The sequence below is a fragment of the Mirounga angustirostris genome, unplaced genomic scaffold (assembly GCF_029215605.1).
Source record: "Mirounga angustirostris isolate CCGP_5_RB_7025 unplaced genomic scaffold, mMirAng1.0.hap1 SCAF_11, whole genome shotgun sequence".
Lineage (NCBI taxonomy): Eukaryota > Metazoa > Chordata > Mammalia > Carnivora > Phocidae > Mirounga > Mirounga angustirostris.
In genome coordinates this window covers 17,463,281-17,484,481 of record NW_026991719.1, presented here as the reverse complement: position 1 = coordinate 17,484,481, position 21,201 = coordinate 17,463,281, and the positions used below count along the sequence as shown (strand labels likewise).

Here is a 21,201-nt window from a genome sequence, read left to right as displayed (position 1 = left end):
ATTATTAGTAACTGCTAAATAGCGCAACTGTAGACATTTTAAAAGGCATTTTTAAATGCCTTTGGGGATGGCACTTAAACTGTAGCAAGATACATAAAATAGTTACAGAACCAGGATGAATAAAAGTATCTAACCGAACCTTTTGATTTTTTCCTGCTTAGGTACTTTTATAACTCCCACTCTGGCATTACACAGTCTCATAGCATTATATTCTATATTCCTTTACGGCTCAGCTTTCCAAATTTGGTATCAAATCAAAATTGGAATTTTTAAGCTACAAAAGCATTCCAAATGATACTCAGAAGTGTACACATGGATTTATTTGGGGAGGTTGAGCAGACTGGACAGTAATGGTAACATTTTCTAGCTCCAAAACCAGCCCTCTCCTCCTAGACTCTGGTCCTCTCCATAGGAACCTCACCTCTCCTCCCCTCCCCTCCCCTTCCTTCCCCTCCGCTCCCCTCTCCCCTCCCCTCTCCTCTCCCCTCCCCAATTCACTAGCTCATTACTTGTTTCATGGAGGAGACTGGTACTATCACCACTGTTTCCTGCCTCCCCCACTCATCTTCCTGAAGTTGCAAGGATTAATAGGATAAGGAATAGGAAGAAGCAGCCTTAAAATTTAAAGGACTAATTGTGTATTTGTAATAATGACAATAGACCTGGAATTCATCAACTTTGAAAGAATTTTGTGTTTGTGTGTTTAGTTCTCTTTAGGTCTTCATCAGCATCACAGTAAGTTACAGCAGCTAAATCTATAATCTGTAGCCCTTTTTTGGGTGGAATTTTAAGGGGAAAATGAGTCCTTTCATTCTTTCAACAAACATTTGTTTGCCAGGCACTGGAGACACAGAAATGCATGAGGCAGATACATGCTTTTACCAAGTCTCCCACAGCAAATCTTTTCTTAGATGGATTGGTATTACTTTTGATATTATTCTTTAAAAAGAATCATCATGGTACAAGACAAATGGTAACATATAAGGGACTCTCTTCTGAAGTTTATTTTATCACCTGTAGGGATAAGAATCATGGAACCCATCTTTCTATATCTGCTTCCACGTACATAACATAGCAACATACCATGGTAAAAGTTCTATCTTTTTAGGGTCTTTGTGAAAAAATTTTAATAGCCTCTTGAAAGGTGAAGTGCATCATAAGACAGCATGGCAAACATATCGTAATTCAGAGAGTAGAAAGACAATGAAAGTACATTACATAAATAAGCGATAAAACTTTCAGAACAGGAATGTAGTACAATTATAAAGATGAGCATGTGTGCACTGTGTAACACAGCAATTACAGTCCCATGTAATATATTTAAAAGTAGTTATATATCCAAATGTCCATGGTCAGGAAAATGAATAAATATATTGAAGTATTTACACCATTAAGTATTATATAAAGTGAATGAACTACAGTAAATGGACGAAACATGAATGAATTCAGAAACACAAATCAAGTGAAACAAGTAATATGCACAGTGATACCATTTTTACAAAGCTCAAAGACAAGCATAATTAAATGGGATGTTTAGAAAAGTAAAAAGAACTATTTTAAGGAGGGGTGCCTCGTGGCTCAGTCGGTTAAGCGTCCGAGCTCAATGCGGAGTCTGCTTGTCCCTCTCCCTCAGCTCCTCCCCCCGCTCGCACATTCTCTTTGTCTAAAATAAATAAATAAATAAAATCTTAAAAAACTATTTTAAGGGAAAAAAACAATAAACAACCTGAAAAGAGGTGGGGTGATGAGATTGAGGAGGAGCACAAATGTAACTAAAACAATATTGGTAATGTTCTACTTATTAGATGACACATTCATGAGTATTTGATTATTATGCCTCATAACATATATATGACATGCATTCTTTGGTATATATATAAACTATTACATAAATTTTAAAATACAATACACAGAAGAAAACAGATGTCTGAGAAATAGTATCCTGCCATTTGCCATGTAAAAGAATTGGATAAGTATAGTACACCATACCTCCAGTTCTTCTGTTATTGCTAATGGTGATACTGTCTACATCTTTAAAAGTGTTTGGCAGGATGCCCATATAATATAATATAGTCTAGGTTTTCAAGAAAATAAAGCTATGAAAACAATCTATTTCAGCATTCCTTTTCATGTAATATATGTAAATTTTTAAGTTTTTGTTCATAAGTCAAGCCAGTATCAGAAAGCTGGAAGGATAATAAGTGATTATGTCCCAGTGTTCTAAATAGTGCTTTCCTAAAGTCTTAGCATGCAGTAATCTCATCACTCTTATCTACCTTTCATTCTGAGCCTTCAGAAAATTTACAGCTACCAGTAAACATTTTATATTTTTATACCAAGAATGAGGATTTCTCTGTGTGTGTATTTATATTTATTTTGGTTACAAGACTATATTCTAGTCCTTTTAAGAGATACATGCATACATATATAATATAATCTCAGCTTTGCAAATTCTATATATTTTTAGTTTTATATTTGTCTTTAGAATAAAAGTCCTCAAGTTATCTGGGTACTATGCCTAATAGTTTTAGATCTAACTTCTGATTCATTATATAAGGATTATATGGAGTAGTTTTAAAAGATACTGGTTTTGCTACTTCATGATCAACTAAAACAGCTGAAGAAAACAAAGGATTAAGTATAATTACACTGAACTAAATATACTGTTTGTTTAAATACAAAGTAAAGAAACTAGAATCACCTTTAATATTTCCATCAACAAGTATGCTAACTAATGCAATCCATATTGTTTAAAATTTACAGATAAAACCTGTCCTGGTTTTCTGTCTGAAATGCCCCAGTTTCAATCTCAAGAGTCCCAGTCTAATTTTCAGGTCACCTAGAATGTCTGATGCAGGAAGGTTTAAACACTAACCCTAATATAGCAAAAATAGTATTTAAAGTTGTGTCTGAGATGAATGAGAGGCTATCCTAGATGGGCTTTTATAGGTTTTAATACTGACTACATGAACCATAGAATATATACCGTGCCTACCCCAGTATAATTTATATCCACACTTTAAAACTTTACATAGATTTACTACTTGAATCTTAATAACCCTTTTACAACACACATTCTGTAGGACTGAGTATTATACATGGGCATTGTACCTTTATATGTTTTGAGTTCTCCATTTTCAACTCTAGGTAATGTGAATATGTGGATAGGGATGGCAAGTTCACAGCTGATCAAAATTAGCTCCTGTATTACATCAAAATATCTTCCAGAATATGAAGCACAGTAATCAGTTTGCATTAAAATCTAAAGAACATCCTAAATTAAACCAAAGGCCTTTTTAAAAAAAGCACTCATTCTAGAAATAGGTCTTTCTTCACTGCTACTCAATACCAAAAGTAAGCAGAGCATCACTCCTTCAAATTTTTGCAGAGCAAAAACTACCTGAGTTTAGTTTCCAAGGGCTCTTTTGCTATATAAGGTAACTAAAATGGCCATTTATTAAGCTCCCACTGAATGCCAGATTACGGGCTAGATCAATTTCCATTATTCACAACAACCCTACGATAATCCAACAACAAGGTGTGACCCACTTTTACAGATAAAACAAAGTGTATCAGAGACATCAAACAATTTGTTAAAGTTCATACAGGGTATCAAAAAGCAGAGCCAGGATGATGAACTCAGATATACTTTATATCAAAGCCCACTACACTATTTTGCCATAAAATAGAAGACTAAATGATATAAAAAGGGGTGCCTGGGTGGCTCAGTTGGTTAAGCATCCAACTCTTGATCTCAGCTCAAGTCTTGATCTCAGTGTTGTGAGTTCAAGACTCATGTTGGGCTCCATGCTGAGTGAGTGATTTTCTTAAAAATAAATAAATAAATAAATAAAATAAAAATGTCAATCAAGAAGATAAAGCAGGTACTATTCATACATATAAAGTATAATGAAGCAAAATATAATAGCTATTGTCAGAAAATTTATAGGCCAAATTTCCTTCCATAAACCTTTAATGAAATTTATTTATCATTTTTAAAGATTTTATTTATTTATTTGAGAGAGAGAGATAATGAGAGAGAGCACGAGTAGGGAGGAGAGGGAGAAGCAGGCTCCCCATGAGCAGGGAGCCCGATGTGGGGCTTGATCCCAGGACCCTGGGGTCATGATCTGAGCTGAAGGCAGATGCTTAACTGACTGAGCCACCCAGGCACCCCAATCATTAATGAAATTTTAAAAATCACTTCTAGGCTATTTATTTTTACAAAATTCTGCAATCTTTATTTTTAATTTTAATTTTTTTAGTATTCACAAATATATGCTCTAAGAATTTAAACCAGAAATACCAATTCAATAAGTCTTACAAAAGCTCTTCTTCTCTCTTAAGTATTTATCTTGAGTAAATAACAACTTGCTTAAAACAGGATAGATTAGATTCAAGCAGGAATACATTTAAAAGGGCAATATACTCAATATGCTCATTTATATTTTTATTTAAAAATTTAGAAAATACTTCATAAATAATTTATTTTTACTGATTTGTATTTAAAATAGTGTAAAGGTAAGAAAAGTGATTAGAAAACACACATACATAATTTAGACTGAGTTGTCCATCAAAAATAAACACTTTCAATATTGATTTTTGAAGAATATTTTTTCCATTTTCTTGAATAAGGATTGAAAAATAAAATAACACTGGTCAGATTGGCTATTATCAAGAAGACAAAAAGTAACAAGTGTTGGTGTGGATATGAAGAAAAAGGGAACACTCATACGCTTTTGGTGGTAACATAAATTGGTGTCACCACTATGGAAAACACTATGGAGGTTCCTCAAAAAATTAAAAATAGAATTACCATATGATCTAGCAATTCCACTTCTGGGTATTTATCCAAAGAAAATGGTAACACCAATTCAAAGAGATACATGTTCATTGCAGCATTATTTACAGTAGCTAAGATAAGGAAGCAAACTAAGTTGTCTATCCATAGATGAGTAGATAAAGATGTTGTGTGTGTGTGTGTGCATATACATATACATGTATGCATATATATATATATATATATATATATATATATATATATATATGCAATGGAGTATTACTCAGCCATAAAAAAGAATGAAATCTTGCCATGTGCAACAAGATGGATAGACCTAGAGGGCATTATGCTAAGTGAAATAAGTCAGGGAGAGAAAGATGAATCCTGTATGATTTCTCTTATATGTGGAATCTAAAAAAAGCAAGCAAGCAAACAAACAAAACAGAAACAGACTCATAGATATAGGAAACAAACTGTTGGTTACCAGAAGGGGAAGAAGTCAGGTAGACAAGCAAAATAAGTAAAGGGGATTAAGAGGTACAAACTTCCAGTTATAAATAAGTAAGTCATGGGGATATAATATACAGCATAGGCAATATAGTCAATAATACTGTAATAATTTTGCATGGTGACAGATGACAACTAGACTTACTGTGAGGCTCATTTCATCATGTATAGAAATATCAAATCACTATGTTGTATACTTGAAACTAAGAGGATATTTTATGTCAATTATACTTCGATTTTAAAAATAATAAAAATAACAAATTTAAAAAATAAAAGAAATAAAATACATCTGATGAGCAAATGTAGAGCAAAATGGAACAAATGAATTGTAAAAAAGTCAGAATCACAATTTAAATACAGATATTTAGGGCGCCTGGGTGGCTCAGATGGTTAAGCGTCTGCCTTCGGCTCGGGTCATGATCCCAGGGTCCTGGGATCGAGTCCCACATCGGGCTCCCTGCTCCTTGGGAGCCTGCTTCTCCCTCTGCCTCTCTCTCTCTCTCTCTGTCTCTCTCTGTCTCTCATGAATAAATAAATAAAATCTTAAAAAAAAATAAATAAATACAGATATTTATTGTAGGAAAGCTCAGAGCAATAGCATAGTTGTTTCTGGTGCTTAGATTGGGATGTCTGTGAAATATTCTTTATAGTTTTCTGTATTTTAAAAAATTAATGAATATTATCATTTCATAAACTTTAAAAAAAACAAAGTCCTAAAGAATACAAAAACACTAATTCAAAAAGATACATGTGCCCCTATGTTTATTTCAGCATTATTTACAATAGCCAAGATATAGAAGCAGCCCAAAGGTCCTTCGATAGATGAATGGATAAAGAGGAAGTGATATATATATAGATATAGATAGATAGATAGATAGATAGATAGATAGATAGATAGATATACACACACACACATATAATGCAATATTAGTCATAAAAAAGAATGAAATCTTGCCATTTGCAACAACATGGATAAATCTAGAGTGTATAATGCTAAGTGAAATAAGTCAGTCAGAGAAAGACAAATACCTTATCATTTCACTCATACATGGAATTTAAGAAAACAAAATGAACACAAAAAAGGGGAAACAAATGGACTCTTAAACAGAGAACAAAACCGGTGGTTACCAGAGGGAAGATGGATGGGGGAATGGGTAAAATAGGTGATGGGGAGTAAGAGTACATTTAGCATGATGAACACTGAGTAACATATGGAATTATTGGATTATTATATTGTACAACTGAAAATAATATAACATTGTATGTTAATTACACTGGAATTTTTAAAAAGTCCTAATATGAACGATGCAGTAAAATAAAAAAAATTATGGCATAAAACTAAATATGAAATAAAATAGGCAAAATGATGACAGGGATTTTCTCTGAGTGGAAGGATTACAAGCAAAGTTTTTTTTCTTTTCATAACTTCAAATTTTTCTACAAAGCAGATATTACTTTTGTAATTTTAAAGATGTAGAAAAAAGTATACTACAGCATGTACTATATATAAACTTTTATACTGATGGTATACAACATCAATGGAATGAATGCAAGCAAAGATCATAAGAATTCAACATCTAAATGAACTTCTAGTTCTTGGTGATGATTCTCTCAGTTAAGATTTTTTGAACAGTACATGCTATTCAAATTTTAAAGGATGGAGAAGGAAAGTGTTGACTGAGCAGTAGGTAACAATTACGTACTTAAAATAGGATGTTTTAAGGAAGGTTTCTAGAATTTCCTTTTTCTTTGCATTTCTGTTCAAGTGTTAATTTAAACAATCTCATGTGAAAGACTATTGATATTTTCTCTTTTTTACCCAACTTTCGGCTGGGAATGGTAAGCTAAAGTAATGTTTCAAACACTATTCAAAAAGCCAGTGATATCCAAGGACAGGGAAAATGGATCTAAAAAGGTTGAAAAACGAGCAAGCCCATAAGAAAACAGCAAGACCTTTTAATATATACAATTTAGAGGAGACATTTCAGGTAAAAGTAAATGACCAGAACCTGAATTTTAAAAGGACGTTTTTCACTCTGGTATACAACATTTCAAAATTTGATCAAAATGTTTCACAACCTGTTGAAATTTTTCTCTCAGCATGTAATTCAGATTTCACTGTAGATGCAGCTAAAGAAAACTAACACTAAATGGAGAAAAAAACCCTGTGTATATTCATTATTTAAAACAAAGTTGTTATTCTAATTCTTTTTATCAAGTCTCTATTTCTCACCCATTTTATAGATAATACTTTCCTTTTGTTTTTCACTTCACATTTGTGAACCATCTTTAATACATCTAATTTGATTCTCACAATAGAATTACTTCTGTTTATAGATGGCACAGGCAAATGCACATGGTTCATCATGAAGCAACTGGGCTAAGCCTCAAGTCTCCCAATACTCATGATCCCTACCCTCGGTCCCTTGCCCCAAGTATTGTGAATTCCACCGAAGCTTCACCTTACAAACTGATACTTTTCTGTCCATTTCTTAACTAGTGACAATCTAGTCATTTTTGTGTTTGAAGTGGAAAATATAAAAATGGCACAGTAGAATAACTTTAGAGCTGCTACTCGTTAAGGCAGGCATCATAGAAATTATGTCAATACAGATAAGAAGTGCATGGGTACTGGGGCATCTGGGTGCTCAGTCAGTTAAGCATCTGCCTTTGGCTCAGGTCATAATCCTGGAGTCCTGGAACTGAGTTCTGTGCTTTGGGCTCCCGGCTCAGTGGGGATTCTGCTTCTCTCTTTCCCTCTGCCTCCCTCCGCAACCCCCCCCCCTCCAGCTTGTGACTTATGCTCTGTCTCTCTCTCTTTCTCTCACCGACTCTCTCTCTCAAACAAACAAACAAATAAATAAGTAGGTAAGTAAGTAAGTGCTTGGGTACCTGTCTCATTTTTCTGATCCAGTTCCTGACAGTGCTCTAAATGAAGCTTCAGTTCTCTGAGAATACTTTCCATTTACGATTTTAAAACTAGTTTCCCCTTCTGCTTAAATGTGTTTTTACAGGGGCACCTGGGTGGCTCAGTCATTAAAGCGTCTGCCTTCAGCTCGGGTCATGATCCCAGGGTCCTGATCGACTCCCGCATTGGGCTCCTTGCTCAGCAGGGAGCCTGCTTCTCCCTCTGCCTGCCGCTTCCCCTGCTTGTGCTCTCTCTCTTTCTCTCTCTGACAAATAAATAAATAAATAAAATCTTTAAAATAAAAAAAAATGTGTTATTACAACCAATCTTATGTGGAAAGGGAAGTGTTGAGGGAGGGATCTCTTTAAAAGACTTTAAATATAACTATCCAAACCCATCACAAATATAAATAAGTAAAACAGATATAGTAGATTAAGGAAATTCCTCAAAACAGAGCTTGTTAAAAGAAATTTATATTCTCTTTCTCCTCTAATGTTAGCACCACTTTAAATATAGGTGGCCAATATCAAGAAGCACTTTCCACTTACTTCATAGTACCACCCCTTTGTGTTAAGAAGGGAAAAAAGCTATTTGTGACAGTTTATTTTTAGATATTGATCATCTCCTCTTGCTGCAAAGGGAATAAAAATAATTAAAGTTGAGTGAAAAATAATTTGAAGTACAGCATATTTCAAAGCATAACTATCATCATAACTGTTCAGATGAGATTTCTTGAAAGCCTGGTATAAATGCATGCCCTAGATACTTTTTTAAAATCTACACTTTGCTTATTCAAATTGGCCTCTTTTACTGGTAGCTTAAGTTTAATTCCTGTCTTCAGATACTGCGTACAATTCCAAGTGAATGCAGTGATTAGTGTGTATACAATGGCTGAAGGAGACCATTAGATGGACACTTACTGTAAACTACATCATTTATTTTAAAATATAGTATTTGTCTATGCTGTGCTCTTTAGTATTACTTTAATTATATAGCATTCATTTTTTTTCTGACAACTCAAATTCATTTTAGAAAATATGGAATATAAAGAAAAGTAGAGTCTAAATGAAATAAAATCCCTCATAGTTTCATTATCAAGAAACAAACACCTATTTTTAAAAAGATTTTATTTATTTATTTGAAAGAGAGAGACAGAGATAACAAGAGAGAGTACCAGTGGGGAGGAGAGGGAGAAGCAGGCTCCCCACTGAGTAGGACACCAGATGCGGGCTTGATCCCAGGACCCTGGGATCATGACCTGCATGGGAGGCAGACACTTACCCAACTGAGCCACCCAGGAGCCCTGACAAACACCTATTTTATCTCATTATCTTATCCATCGACCTCATTCCTATTGTTAGGATAGGTAGTAACAGACCAGAGCCCAGAAAAACCTGGTACCAAAGATATGACATCATATAACGGTAGAAAAATAATAGATTATTTAAGAGATGATCTACAAACAATATAATATATCATGCTTATAATTAAGTTTCCTCTAAAAGACATGTTTTGTTAGTATTCTATATTTGCATAGTGTTTCAGAAGTTTTGTTCACTTTCATTTCTAGCATTGGCAAGTGGTTATGAGGATCCATCCTCTTATTTTAACTCATGAATAAACTAAGATGTAAAGTGATGGCTATCTCTGGGGTTCTTTACCTAGCTAGCAAAGACAGAACTACAGGAGATGAAATAAAATGAGTAACAATTCAAGCATTTAATTCCAACTTTTTCTTGGAAGAGTACAAATGAGCATGTGCTAGCCACAGGAGATAATTGGGTCTCAGGTCAATTTATTTTAACAGGTATGTAATGGGCACCTACTATATATGAAAATGAGCAAGACACCATTCTTGTCTTCATGGAGTTCATAATCTAATGGAAGTCAGATAATTATTATTCATAGCAGAATAAAACTGTCATAGGTGAGATGTGAAATGCTATGTAAAGTAAGTTCAAGGGATTTCTACATCTGCCCACACAACAAAGAATTATAGCTAAGTCACCAATGGAAATGGAATAATAAAATGGAGTAATAAAAAATAATTAATAAAAACATACACAGAAAAAAGAAAACAAAGAACAAATGGGAAACATAGAAGACAAACAGCAAGGTGGTATATTTGATCTCAACCATATAAATAGTTAAATTAAATATAAATGGTCTAAGTAGGAAGAAGGTACAGAGAGTTGTGGGAAGGAGTTGAGGCACTTCCTAGAGGCCTTAAAGAATAGAACATAATTTTACCAGGCTGAGATAAGAAGATATATGCAGCATATTCTGAGGACACCCCACACCATTAAAAGATGAGACTACAAAATCTGTTTTACCAACAATAACTCATCCACACACACTAGGCTACAATTAAAATATATGGGAGTACTGGAAGATAAAACTGAAATTATGGTAGGACCCTACTTGGAACCCCCTTGAATTCCAAAGAAAGGAGTTTGTAATCAATTTGAAAATCAGAAGAAAATTGCTAAAAGTAACAAAATCAAAGCTGGGCTTTGGGATGATCAGTATGACAATGATAGATTCTATACTTATAAGTAAATTAAATCATGAAGATGTATTTTGTTAAGAGAAATTGGTATCTTAACATTTCCTTTAAGGCACAACAGAAAAGCGGTGCCTGAATGGCTCAGTTGGTTAAGTGTCTGCCTTCAGCTCAGGTCATGGTCCCAGCGTCTTGGGATCAAGTCTCACATTGGGCTCCCTGCTCTGCAGGGAGTCTGCGCCTGTGCTCTCTCTCTCTCTCTCTCTCTCACTCAAATAAATAAATAAAATCTTTAAAAAAAAGGTACAACAGAAAAGACCTAGTTAAAGTATTTCTGGTCAGGTACAGGTTGGGATGGGGTGGGCAAGGCAAGAGCCCAAACCAGCTGGGTACAGAGGTTTTTGTTCAGAAACATCTTACAAGTGACACATGGAACAGGACATGTGATGGGAAAATGAGAGTGAGATAGAAGAACTGTGACAAATGTTACGAGCTGCTGAACTTTAAAAAATAGAAACAGGTAATGTTAGAGCAACATGTCCTATGAAGGGCAAGGCATCCTCTTTAAAACAGAGTGTACAGTGGGTGGAGAATACAGAAGCTTCTTCTACATCTGAGTATATTTGGAGTATTTCAATTATTTGGAGGGTTTTCAATAATTCTGTATGTGGTCAAGTCAGAATGTACATACAGTTCAATTTCTGAAAGCATCTCTCTCTACTCTACCTAATGTTTCCTGACCTGTAAACAGAAACACTTAAACCCATTAATGCCTTGAAACAAATTCCTAAGGAGAATGTCAGGCCATACAGTGCCGCTGTTAAAGGTCCTGAGAGCATAAACAAGCCTCTGAGGGCAATATCAGAATGGCATACGTTTATTGTGAAGTAGTTGTCAATAGTAGGTATTCATACATTCTGGAAACAAAAGCTGAACCACTTGTTATCTGGATGGTAGGTTCTTAAAATAGCGGAATGGGTGGGAGTTAGTCATATCTGACATAAACCACACTTTCACCACTGGACAATCTCTCTACAGGAGATCTTAATTCACTGAAAATCATTTCAGCCATTCTTCTAAATGTAACATTTGAAGGTTAGAACGACAAAAGTATGCTCTGGAACCTGTGAGTTCTAAACAGAGAAAACTCTCCATTTATGACCTCACTCTATACTTAAGTAAAGCTAATTTTTTTTCAAGATCTCTTTGTTGATCCCCTTTGGATATGGGAAAAGGTTCTGTATTAATTAAGAGAAAATGAATACACCTGAGTACTCTTCCTTAAGATTGTCAAGAAAACATCATAACTGCCATTTAGATTTGCAGTCTTGGTTTATAAAGCAACAGAGTTGTCCAATTACTCAAAAGCAAACTTTAAATAGGCTATCCAGGTCCAGATGTTTGGAGGAGACGCAAGAACTGAAAAACACCCACTTTCTGTCATAATTATGCTTGGAAATGAAGTTATCTTGCAAGTTGATATCAGATGGATTGCATTCTCATAGAACTGACAATAAATAGGAGATTCTCATGTAAAAAAGTTGAAAAATATACTTTTAATCCTCACATTTAATTGTACCGTATGTCAATTGTTTTGGGTCTTGTGTAAATAAAAAGCTTATATAACAAATATAATACAGTTATCACAGATCTGGACATGTAGCACTTAATAATTCTTGTTTTATTAGGATTGTTTAATATAGATTGCTACTGAGCACATATCTACATTAAAAGGCTACGCAAGATTATCATACAAATACTGTATAATATATATCCCTAAATCAAGAGAATTTCTCTCTCATAGTAAAAGGGAAGAAACTAATAATCTGTTATCCACACCTCAAATCTTTGGTTAATGCCTTTAAAAGGAATAAAGCTTTAGAAAATACATTTTTAAGAAATGTCATTGATAACAAAGAGCTATAAGAGAAATAACCCATAGATTATATTATTGCTTTTACCCCTGGGCCCTGGAACAATGTAGGAGAACCAGAATCACCTGAAAAACTAGCAAACATGCAGATTCCTGGGCCCTCCCCACAGTACATTTGGGGTGTATCCCAAGTATCTGAATTTTTAACAGGTTCTCATGTGATGATAATGCTGCTCATCCGCAGACCACGCTGGCCTAGCATTGCCCTAGAACACAGGTCAGCTAAAGATGGCCCATGGGCCAAAATCAACCTGTAGCCTTTTTTGCAAAAAAGTCTTACAAGCACATAGCCACCCGCATCCATTTACACATCGTCTATGGCTGCGTTTGCTCTACAACAGCAGAGCTGAGTAGTTGCAACAGACCCTGATAGCCTGCACTACGTAGCTTACAAAACCTTACATACTTAATATCTGATTCTTTTACAAAAAGTTTACGCAAACAATGAATCATGGTGGAACACTACATCAAAAACTAATGATGTAATGTATGGTGATTAACATAATAAAATTAAAAAAAAGAAAAGTTTGTTGACCCTTGTCCTAAAATGCCACTCTTCTCCCCATTATCCAGTTGAGATTTTTGAAATTCAGAACTTGAGTTTCTGGCTATCAAATATAAAGACATGCAGTGAGACCATTAGGGTATCTCAAAGCTCATAAAAATGTTCACAATCTCCACGCATGTCTCTGAGTAACCACGAGCTGCTTTTTCACTGCCATGATAGAATCCTGATGAACATCCGAAGTGTTCCACAATTAAAAGTCACAAAGTTACTCTCCTTCCTATAATTATCCCTGGTAATAAAGGACAGGGAGTAGAAGAATAGATTAAATCATCAACTTCCCTAATAATCTTCTGCTTTTTCTTGTCTGCTTTCTTTCTGCATCACTGGATAGGTTAACAAATGCTGGCTCCTGAGAACGCAGCGGCAACAGGCTGCCACGGGGGCTTACGCAGCATGGTGACTGCGGGCATCAGACTTCTCAAATGTGTTTTGTTATTACATTTAATTAAATATTGTAAAATATGTACTAGTCAATTCACCACTATAACGTTTCTCCATATCTTATCCTAGACTTGATTCAAACATTTATATTAGCCACAGCACTCCTGAAGGCATTTGACTTGGGGATCCCTGGGTGGGATAATATTCAAAGTAAAAAACCAGGACATGTAAATAGATCACTGTTGAAAGCTATTATATTTTGTCATATGTGCAATAGATAAGTGAAACTAATAGTTGTACTAATAAAGAACAGTGTCTTAGAGCAAAAGTCTTAGATTGTTATCAAAATGGGGCAATTTCATTTTGTGAAAGGCAGTACAACCCTCCCCACTAAAATGTGAGACTACCAGACCTACCATCTTATAATGATTTCTCTAGAGGTTCAGTTTACTTTTACATCTTCTGGTAAATAAGGTTTTGTTTATAGGGTTACATGAATAGTTTCCCAAATGATATATCTGGTTTATTTAGAACCCCCAAACCAGTATCTTATAAACTATTGGTAAAAAAGAATACTTGGCATTGTTAGAATATGAAATAGATAATAAATTAACAGAAGTAAAGGTTGTCAGCTAATACCTGTTGCACAATTGTTGTCAATTCCAAGCAGAGCTGTATGACATTATTCCTTGTAACTGAATAGTCTGTGACGGCAGCAAATGGTGACCTATAAAGGGAAAACGAAAATTATGATTAATAGGAAGAGATTTTGAAAAGTTCCCAAACGCAATAGCCTTAAGTTAAGATCTTGAATAATAGGAAATGAGTTGTTCTGAAGTTTACATAGCGATAAAAAATATTCAGGACATATTTTAGAAAAAAAATTCAGGAAACAGAAGAGAATTAAATTCAAGAAACATAATGTTTGCTTTTCTTTTTTATTCTTTAAAAATTTATTTATTTTAGAGAAAGAGAGAGAGTACATGGCAGGGAGGGGCAGAGGGAGAGAGAGAAAATCTCAAGCAGACTGCCTCAGGGCTTGATCTAACAACCCTGAGCGGAAACCAAGACTTGGACGCATAACTGACAGCACCACCCAGGCACCCCAAGAAACATAATGTTTGCTTTTCATCAAATTTTTTTTTTAGTTCTTAATATTTATTGGTTCTTTGGTACTTATAAGGTCTCTTCACTACATCTAAAATAAAACAAAGGAGTACTTTAGGCAAAGACAATATTTTAGTTTACTTTCAAATGAAGATTCTGAATACAGTATCTTCTTGAAATATTCACAATTCAGAGTTAGTAATGATAGCTAACACTTACTGAGGACTTACTATGTGCCAGGTACTGTTCTAAATGCTTTACATGTAATAAATTATTTTCACAAAAACGCCTGTGTAGGAGGTGCTATTATTATTCCCATTTTACAGATGAGAATGCTGAGATACAAAAAGGTTAAGTGACAACTAGTAAGTGGGAAGAGCTGGTATTCAAACCAAGGAAGTCTGAGCCCACACGCCACAGATTTAAACACTGATATACTGCCTCTATGAACTTACTTACTAGGTTTTATCTTGTACTAAACCAATTATTTATGTCACTTCACATCCTTTTTCAAATAAGGTGGTACATAAATAATAAATATATTCTGGCTTAAGGTTCATATTTACAAGGTTGTCAGAGACAAATAGCAATCTTTTTTATTACCAAGTGTTTTGCCACCAAATGAATTCACAGTGACTTGCCGTTACTTTTTATCCACTCTCACCTGTGAATGCCCATCAGGTTTTGTAAGGCCAAAGCTTATAGGATTTGGGAGGCCCAGTTTAATGAAAAGAAAATCACTAATATAAAAGAAGGCATGGAGGTCAAAATTTAGTGAAATTATTGAATCCTTAGTGCTTTAGACCTCCTATTTGTTATCTCTTCAGGCAATTTACTAAGAATGCTTATATGGAACTATTTCCCAGTTATAAATAATTTGTGTCTTCTAGGAAACTCTACAACTCAAGCACCTCCCACTCTCACATGGGTCCATAGAAGAGATATCCTTTATCGGTTACATTTTTTAAACCAATTTTTCACTTATGTATTTTTGATGTTGGCCATTCTGTTAGCTATGTAATTTGAATTTCCCCCAAATATTTTTTAATGTTTTATTTTAATCACCTATTGCTCATCATGACACGTGTACTCCTTAATCCCCATCACCTATTTCACCCATACCCCCACCCACCTCTCCTTTGGTAACCATCACTTTGTTCTCTATAGTTGAGTCTGTTCCTTGCTTTGTCACTTTTTTTCCCCTTTGCTCATTTGTTTTGTTTCTTAAATTCCACATATGAGTGAAATCATATGGGATTAGTTTTTCTCTGACTTCTTTCACTTAGCATTAGATCCTCTAGGTCCATACGTGTTGTTGAAAATGACAAAATTTCATGCTTATTATGGTGGAATAATAATCAATTGTATATAAATACCACTTCTCCTTTATCCATTCATCTATCCATGGACACTTCAGTTGCTTCCGTATTTTAGTTATTGTAAGTGCTGCAATAAACATAGGGGTGCCTCTATCTTTTTGAATTAGTGTTTTCATATTTTTGGGTAAATAACCAGCAGTGGAACTACTGGATCCTAAAGTAATTGTATTTTTAATTTTTTGAGGAATCTCCATACTGTGTCCCACGGTGGCCGCACCAGTTTGCGTTCCCACCAACAGTGCCTGAGTGTTCCTTTTTCTCCACATCCTCACCAACACCTGTTGTTTCTTGTGTTGTGTGTTGTTGATCTTAGCCATTCTAACAGGTATGACGTGATATCTCATTGTAGTTTTGATCTGCATTTCTTTTTTTTTTTTTTATTTATTCATGAGAGGCAGAGAGAGAGACAGGGGCAGAGGGAGAAGCAGGCTCCCCGCGGAGCAGGGAGCCCAATGCGGGACTCGATCCCAGGACCCTGGGATCATGACCTGAGCCGAAGGCAGATGCTTAACCGACTGAGCCACCCAGGCGTCCCTGATCTGCATTTCTTTGATGATCAGTGATGATGAGCATCTTTTCATGTGTCTATTGGCCATCTGGATGTCTTCTTTGGAAAAATGTCTCTTCATGTCTTCTGCCCATTTTTTAATCGGATTATTTGTTTTCTGAGTGTTGAGTTTTATAAGTTCTTTATATATTTTGGATACTAACCCTTTATCAGATACGTCATTTGCAAATATCTTCTCCCATTCTGTAAGTTGCCTTTTAGTTTTATTGTTTCCTTCACTGTGAGGAGGCTTTTTATTTTGATGTAGTCCCAACAGTTTATTTTTGCTTTGGTTTCCCTTGCCTCAGGCGACATATTTAGAAAAAAGTTGCTATGGTCAATGTCAGAGAAATTACTGCCTATGCTCTTTTCTCGGATTTTTATGGTTTCAGATCTCACATTTAGGTCTTTAATCCCTCCAAGGTGTTTTATTTATATTTATGTTATATATTACCTATATCTAATAGCTATCTATATTTCTTGAATGGGTTTCTAATCGGTAATGATGCTGAACATCTTCATGTGCATATTTCCTATCCATATATATACTCTTCAGTGGAATGTCTCCCCACGCCCTTTGCCCATTTGCTGTTTGGATTTTTGGTATTCCTACTATTGAGTTTAGAGAGTTCCTAACACATTTTGTATGCAAGTTCTTTGTTGAACAGGTGAACTGTAATATTTCTTCTCAAGTCTGTGGCTTGTCTTTCCATCCTCTTAACAGGATCTTTAGCATACCAGGTTTTTAATTTTTATGAGGTCAAACTTGATAATTTTTTCTGGATTATACCTTTAGTCCTATATCTCAGAAAATCTTCACCTGACGGTAAGTCATATTTTCTTATGAAAGTTTTATAGTTTTATGTTTTACCTTTAGATCTGTGGTCCATCTTTGAGTCAATTTTTATATAAGGTGTGAGGCCTGGATCGAGTTTCACTTTCTCCCCTATGCCTATCCAAGTTCTCCAAAACCATTTGTTGAAAGGCCATCCATTCTCCACTGTCAAAAATCAGCTAACCAGACATATAAAGGAACAGTCTGGATTCTCTCGGTGTTTATCCAGTCACCAACACCAGTTTTGATGACAATAGTTATGTAACACTTAAAACTGAGTAATTTCTTTTTCAAAATTGATGAACGATTCTAGGTTTTTTTTTTTTTTTGCTTTAAAATATATTTTTTAAGATTTTATTTATTTATTTGACAGAGAAATAGTGAGAACACAAGCAGGGGGAGTGGGAGAGGGAGAAGCAGGCTTTCTGTGGAGCAGGGGGCCTGATGCAGGGCTCAATCCCAGGACCCTGGGATCATGACCTGAGCTGAAGGCAGACGCTTAACGACTGAGCCACCCAGGCACAGCTTTTTTTTTTGCTTTTAAATATAAACTTAAAATCATACAGTCTGTGGCTACAAAAAAAATCCTGCTGGAATTTTTATGTGAATTTCATGATACCTGTAGGGAGACATGAGAACTGACATTTTTACTGAAGCTTCCAATCCATGAACACAGTATACAGTATGTATCTCCATTTCTTTATATCTTGTTTGATATCCTATATCAGTGTTTTATAGTTTTCACATACTGATCCTGTAGATATTTTGCTAAATTTATGTGTAGGCAACTCACTACTTTTGAAGCAACTGTAAATTGTACCATGTTTTTAATTTTGGTTTCTAGTTATTCATTGTTTAGGAATATAATTTTTGTGTGTGGACTTTGTATCCTACAACCTTGCTATTTACTTATTAGTTCTAACAGAAGTTTTGTAGATAGCTTGGAATTTTCTAACCAAGGAGATAGATATATATATATATATATATATAAAATCTGCAAATAGGGGAAGTTTTTTTTTCATTCTAATCTCTAGGTCTTTTATTTCCTTTTCTTGCCTAATGTACTAGATGTGACTCCCAATAGATTATTAAATAGGAGGGATGAGAGCAGATAGTATTACCCTATTCCCAGTCTCAGGAGGAAAGCTTTCAGTATTTCACAATGGAAGTGTAAGTTTAGCTGTTGCATTTTATATATGCTTTATATCAAGTTAAGGTATTACCAGTCTGTTCCTACCTTGCTGAGAATTTTTCTAATGAATGTGTATAGGATTCTACCAAATGCTCTTTATACATTAACTGTTATGATCATATGATTTTCATTCTTTAACCCATTGATGTGGTGGATTACACTGATTTTTTTTAAAGATTTTTAAAATTTATTTGACACAGAGAGACACAGCGAGAAAGGCAACAAGCAGGGGGAGTGGGAGAGGGAGAAGCAGGCTTCCTGCGGAGCAGGGAGCCTGATGCGGCACTTGATCCTGGGACCCTGGGATCATGACCCGAGACAAAGGCAGACGCTTAATGACTAAGCCACCCAGGCGCCCCTACATTGATTTATTTAAGGCAGCATTGCACACCTGGAATAAATCCTACTTAGTCATGGTATATAATTTTATTTATATATGGTTGGATTTGGTCTACCAATATTTTGTGGAGGATTTTAACATGTAAGTTAAAAAGTTAACATAAGTTCATAAGATATTGGTTGACAGTTTTCTTTTTTTTTTTGTACTGTTTTCATTGAGTATTGGGATTAGGATCATAATCATCTCATAAAATTAGATGGGAAGAATTACCTACTCATCTACTTTCTGGAACATTGTGTGAATTGGTGTTATTTTCTCTTTAAACATATAGTAGAATTCACCAAGGAAATCACCTGGGCCTGGACCTTTTATACCGCACCACAAAAGGTTTCTAAGTACAATTCAAATTCTTTAATACTCAGAGGATTATTCAGAATATCTATTTTATCTTAGGTAAATTTTGGTTTGTGTTTTTCAAGGAATTGGAATTGGTCAATTTCATCTAAACTGTCAAATATATGAGGAAGTATTAGTAGTATTCATGTTCCTTTTATTTTGATCAACTTCACTGTGTTTCTGCTTTCAGCTTCATTGATTTTTAATCCTTTGTCATTATTACCATGTTCCACTTGCTTTAGGTTTATTTCGTTATTATTTTTCTATTTTCTTTTATTGTAAGAATACTTATCACAAGATTTATCCTCTTTACAAAACCTTAAGTGTACAAGACAGTATTGTTAACTACAGGTACAGTGTTAACTACAGGTTAACTACAGGTACAATATTTTATAGCAGACTTCTAGAACTTTTTCATCTTGCTTAACTGAAAATTTATACACATTGATTAGCTATTATTTTCCTATTTTCTTAAGATGGAAGCTTAGTTGATTGATGAGATCTTTTTTTATGATATAAGCATTCAGTGCTATAAATTTTCCTTTTATCACTGCGTGCCACAAAAATTATGATTTGTTCTCTTCTCATTCTGTTTAATATATTTTTTACTTCTCTTGAGTCTTACTCTTTTAACCATGGATTACATGGAAATGTGTTGTTTGATTTCTAGTTTGATTCCATTATGGTTAAAAATACACTCTAACTGGGGGTGCCTGGGTGGCTCAGTTGTTAAGCGTCTGCCTTCAGCTCAGGTCATGATCCCAGGGTCCTGGGATCGAGCCCTGCATCAGGCTCCTTGCTCTGAGGGAAGCCTGCTTCTCTCTCTACCACTCCCTTGCTTGTGTTCCTGCTCTCGCTATCTCTCTCTCTGTCAAATGAATAAATAAAATCTTTAAAAAAAATACACTCTAACTGGATTTTAATTCTTTCAAATGTGTCAAAGTATGCTTTATGATGCAGATGTGGTCTATCTTGGTGAATGTTTCAATGGGCACTTGAAAAGAATTTGTATTCTGCTTTTGTTGGATGAAGTACTCTATAAAAATGTCAATTATATAATGTTGTTTAGTGGTGGTATTCAGTTCTTCTAATCCTTGCTGACTTTATGTCTGGTAGTTTTATCAATATCAAGAGAGTGGATATGAAGTATCCAATTATAACTGTGGATCTGTTTTTTCTTCTTGTTCCACCAGTTTTTACTTCAGAGCTCTGACGTTTGGTACATACATCTTATCAGCAATTTCTGTGTCCTCTCTTTTGAAATGTCTATGTGCTCATCCATTATATTTTGGTATTTTTAAAATACGAAGGTAATATTCACATAGTACAGATTAACACTCTGCTTCTCATATGTTTGTTGCAAGTATTTATTTTTCCAAGTTTGTCATCTGTCTTATACTTTGTCACATTTTTCAGTTCTATGTAGTGAAAGTCAGGTGGGATATTCATTTGTATTTTATTCCATATTTTTAATACTTAAGTCTTTCTACATCTAGCAATCATTTTTTGTCTATATTTTCTCATGGGTTTATTTTCCACTTAAATAAAAGATATACTTAAAAATTTTAGTAAACAACAGGTAGTGTTCTATCATTATTTTCCAAAGATTTTACCAGGTGTCCCGATACTATTTATTAAATGACCCTTTTTTTCTCCAGTGTTTTTAAGATTTTTTTTTTTTTATTTGACAGAGAGAGACACAGTGAGAGAGGGAACACAAGCAGGGGGAGTGGGAGAGGGAGAAGCAGGCCTCCCGCCGAGCAGGGAGCCCGATGCGGGGCTCGATCCCAGGACCCCGGGATCATGACCTGAGCCGAAGGGAGAC

The 21,201-nt window shown here is 34.9% G+C and overlaps 1 protein-coding gene across 4 annotated transcripts in view; it reads right to left on the bottom strand.

Annotated features, from left to right (window-relative positions):
- Nucleotides 1–21,201, bottom strand: part of CNKSR2 (connector enhancer of kinase suppressor of Ras 2) — a 275,032-nt gene that overhangs the window by 173,714 nt on the left and 80,117 nt on the right. For all 4 annotated transcript variants that reach the window (XM_045875847.3, XM_045875864.3, XM_045875838.3 and 1 more), the window contains exon 4: nt 14,220–14,307. In XM_045875847.3, the coding sequence (XP_045731803.1) occupies nt 14,220–14,307 (88 nt within the window). The remainder of the gene's footprint in view (nt 1–14,219; nt 14,308–21,201) is intronic.